Genomic DNA, 676 nt, shown 5'->3' on the forward strand with positions numbered 1-676 from the left:
TATATATATATATATATATTATCAACAGATAATAGATATAACTATTAAATTAAATAATACATGTTATTAAATTTTAAACAATATTTGAATACAGGAAAACGAACTGTGTAATGAACGGTTGGATGGATTACCGCCAGTAGAAAAGGTAATGCTGTGGAGTGAGCAAGAAGCTACAATGAAACAAGTAACACAAATTGGTACCTCTGCCTGTGGTGCTACATCTGCAATTAATGCTTTGGTATATATTGTAATACATGCAGAAATTATAAAAAAAATGTAAATTTTTACAATAGTTTGATCACATTTGTTCACGCGACAGTATCATCTGTTTTTAGCTGGCCTTAAATGTATCATTTTCCCTGGAAGTATTAGTAAAAGGTGTAAATACGAGATTGAGAGAACTAGGTGTATCTCTACCGAGATATCTTGTCAGTCGATCGTTAGCAGGAGCAACTCATAAAGATATAGCACGAGGAATATCGCTGTCCACAAATGGCGCAGCTGTAACTAAGTTTTTTGCATTTTATCCAGAGAGAAAAGTGTCATTATCTCATTGGTTACATTATTGGATTTCCAGAGGTGAGAAATTAGAAACATTAGAAAAGAAAATAAAAGATTGAATATATTATTTTTAAATTAAAAAATATAATTTTAGTATACATATAATATATAAATA

General features: G+C 29.7%; 1 protein-coding gene across 7 annotated transcripts in view; it reads left to right on the forward strand.

The window, feature by feature from the left end:
* Positions 1-676, forward strand: part of LOC115246357 — an 11,275-nt gene that overhangs the window by 9,406 nt on the left and 1,193 nt on the right. For 4 of the 7 annotated variants that reach the window (XM_029825113.1, XM_029825115.1, XM_029825112.1 and 1 more), the window contains 2 exons: positions 95-247; positions 336-579. In XM_029825113.1, coding sequence (XP_029680973.1) covers positions 95-247; positions 336-579 — 397 coding nt within the window. The remainder of the gene's footprint in view (positions 1-94; positions 248-335; positions 580-676) is intronic. The other 3 variants (XM_029825119.1, XM_029825117.1, XM_029825116.1) reach the window with 1 other exon arrangement.

This window comes from Formica exsecta, unplaced genomic scaffold, assembly GCF_003651465.1.
Source record: "Formica exsecta isolate Colony F162 unplaced genomic scaffold, ASM365146v1 scaffold149, whole genome shotgun sequence".
NCBI lineage: Eukaryota > Metazoa > Arthropoda > Insecta > Hymenoptera > Formicidae > Formica > Formica exsecta.